Below are 2,811 nucleotides of genomic sequence, written 5' to 3'. Positions count from 1 at the left end.
TAAGTTTCACTACATTCATAGTTCTTATAAAATATTGGCTGTATTTCATGTGTTGTACAGTATATTCTTGCAACTTTCTTATTTTATACATAACAGCTTGTACTTGTTAACCCCTGCTCTCATTTTGTCCCTCCCCTGTTCCCTCCCCACACTGGTAGCGACTAGTTTGTCTCCTATATCTGTGAATCTGTTTATTTTTTGTTATATTCACTAGTTTTTTAGACTATACATTACTAAGAATTTGTCCATTTCTTCTAGGTTGTCTGTCCGTTTTATAAGCCTGTGGTTGTTCATAGTAGTCTCTAATGATCCTCTGTATTTCTGTGGTGTTGACTATAGTTCTACTTTTCCCTCTCTGATTTTATTGATCTGTGCCCTCTCTCTTTTTTTCTTGATGATCCTGGCTAAACAGTTATCAATTTTGAAAAGATTTCAAAGAACCAACTCTTAGTTTAATCTTTTCTATTACTTTTGTTTAATCTTTTCTATTGTTTTTTAAGTCTCTAGTTCATTTATTTCTGCTCTGATCTTTATTATATCTTTCCTCCTGCCAACTTTGGGTTTTGCTTATTCTTCCTTTTCTAGCTCCTATAGGTGTAAAGATAAGTTGTTTATTTGACATTTTTTAATTGTTTCCCTAGGTAAGCTTGTATTGCAATAAACTTTCCTCTTAGAAGTGTCTTTGCTGAGTTGCGTAGGTTGTTTCCATTTTCATTTGCCTCCAGGTATTTTTTTTTTCTTCTTTGATTTCTTCAGTGACACATTGGTTGTTCAGTAGCATATTGTGCAGCTTTCACACACTTATGCTTTTTTGCAGTTTTTTTTTTTCTTATAGTTGATTTATATGTATGTATCTTTAATATGGGGACTTTTAGAACTTTGAAATTTGGGGTTAATCTTACTACCTTTACTGTTATTTCTCTTGCTGGCAATTTCATCTGTGCAGTCAGACTGGTCTAAATCTGGGGTTGAACCCCCTGGGTTGCCTCTGTGTACAGGAGGGGGTTGCCTTGTGAGTTGAGTATGAGAGCAGATCAAGGAGCAGAATTTCTCACATGAAGCTCTGCTCTACCATCTACCAGCAAGGAGCAGCACTGATTTCTCAGTTTCCTCATCTGTAACATGAAAAAAAATTATCATATTTGCCACATGTGTTTCTTGTACTAATGAATGAACATAGGAAAATTACTTAGAACTGTGACTGGCATATAATATTCCCTCAAAACTATTAGTTATTATTCTTTCCCATTTGTGAGATTATTATAAAGATTAAACAGATGGCAGATAAACCACAGTACCATGCCTGGCACACAGTAAATTCTTCACACAGTCTAGTTTTTTATTTATCATCATCACATGTACTAAATATAATGGTTAGAAAATTCAAAGTAGTGAAGAAAATGATGTGTTTCAAACATAGGAGTCTCATGAAACAGACTGAAATGTATGCCAATCTACATAATTTCAGGCTTTCTTATTCTCAGGTTTAATCTGGTCATGAAGTTAAAAGTTATGAAGGTTAATAATGCTGTGATGGACAGAGTTTTATTAGCCTCCATGATAAAATAATAATAATCACTGCAGGCTTTTAAATATTATAAAGTGTTTTTAAATATATCATCTCATGGGGCCTTAAAGTGACTTAATGTTAACTCCAGGCAGTATCTAGCAATCTAATGGCTATTTGATTATTGAAGCTTCCTGAATTAGCATCATCTTTGTCACATAATAGCCGTTGTGTCCTTTATATCACAGGCTATTCAAGAGTTACACATTTGTTTCCAAGGAAAATTGAGCCATTCCACTCAAAAGTTTACAGTAAATAGAATAGAAACTTGTGGATTCATCTTCCTCTATCACAAATGAAGCAACAGCAAAGTGGTACAGAATCTCTCTCAGCTGTTCCAAGTTCCTCAAATCAGTTTTACTTTTGCAAAACCTGCCCTCTGACTTCCTATATCCTGTGAGCTGCCTTACGAACAACATGACCGGCAGCCACGTTTGTTGTAATTTTTTAAATATGTGGAAAAAAAGCAAGATATCGACCATGTATTACCTGAACCAAGATGCCAAATTGTCTAACTTGTTTCTCCAGGCCAGCAGTCCAACAACTGGGACAGCTCCCAGGAGCCAGTCAAGGTTGTCTGTCTGTCCATCCACTCAGGACATCTGCAGGTAAGTGTGCAGCAAACGAGCCTGTTTGGTGTTTTTAGACCAGTGTTTTGTATTCTTGTTGTATATGCTGAGACTGTGTGACTCGTGTTGCTGTCTTGTCTGTGGATAATTTATATCAGTCTGATTTTTTTTTTTCCTTTACTGCATTTCCCTCAGTTGATCTTTGTTTGCCAACTTTGGGTCCATGCTGTCATTTTCATCTCTCTCTTTTTCTGTTTCCCATGGCTGTCCTCTCCTTTCCAATTCCCATGGCTTTCCTCTCCATCCCAATCCCTCATCCTTTGCCTGCTGCTTTGTCTAGATCTGCCATCTCACATGACATGTCAGGAGCCTCACTTGAGCACAGCACCCCTGTCACAGTGCTGAGCCCTGCTAGGCAGGAGTCTGGTAAGAAACCAGTAACACAGAAGCCTAGAAGGAGGAGGCGGGCGGCTCAGAGGTACGAGCATGCCCAAGAACAGGGGAGAGGGAGAAGAAGCGACTTTCACCCCCACGTCCCCAGGCCCCGATGCAGTGAAACCGACACAGATTCTTCAGACTCATCTTCCACCCGTGAGAGTCACTGGATTCAGGCAAAGAGAAGAGCCCAAGTGAAGTTCCGCCTGTCGCGGAGAAGAAGGAGAAATAACAAAACAA

General features: G+C 38.4%; 1 protein-coding gene across 1 annotated transcript in view; it reads left to right on the top strand.

The window, feature by feature from the left end:
* The first annotated feature begins 1,947 nt into the window (after positions 1 to 1,947).
* Positions 1,948 to 2,811, top strand: part of MARCH1 (membrane-associated ring finger (C3HC4) 1, E3 ubiquitin protein ligase) — a 132,517-nt gene continuing 131,653 nt past the window's right edge. Inside the window, exon 1 of the mRNA XM_010858343.1 lies at positions 1,948 to 2,175. Within this exon, the coding sequence (XP_010856645.1) occupies positions 1,985 to 2,175 (191 nt within the window). The 5' untranslated portion in view covers positions 1,948 to 1,984. The remainder of the gene's footprint in view (positions 2,176 to 2,811) is intronic.

Source organism: Bison bison, unplaced genomic scaffold (genome assembly GCF_000754665.1).
Source record: "Bison bison bison isolate TAMUID 2011002044 unplaced genomic scaffold, Bison_UMD1.0 scf7180017864385, whole genome shotgun sequence".
Classification (NCBI taxonomy): Eukaryota; Metazoa; Chordata; class Mammalia; order Artiodactyla; family Bovidae; genus Bison; species Bison bison.
Note: the sequence above shows the minus strand (reverse complement) of the source record. Positions and strands in the feature narration are given on the sequence as shown.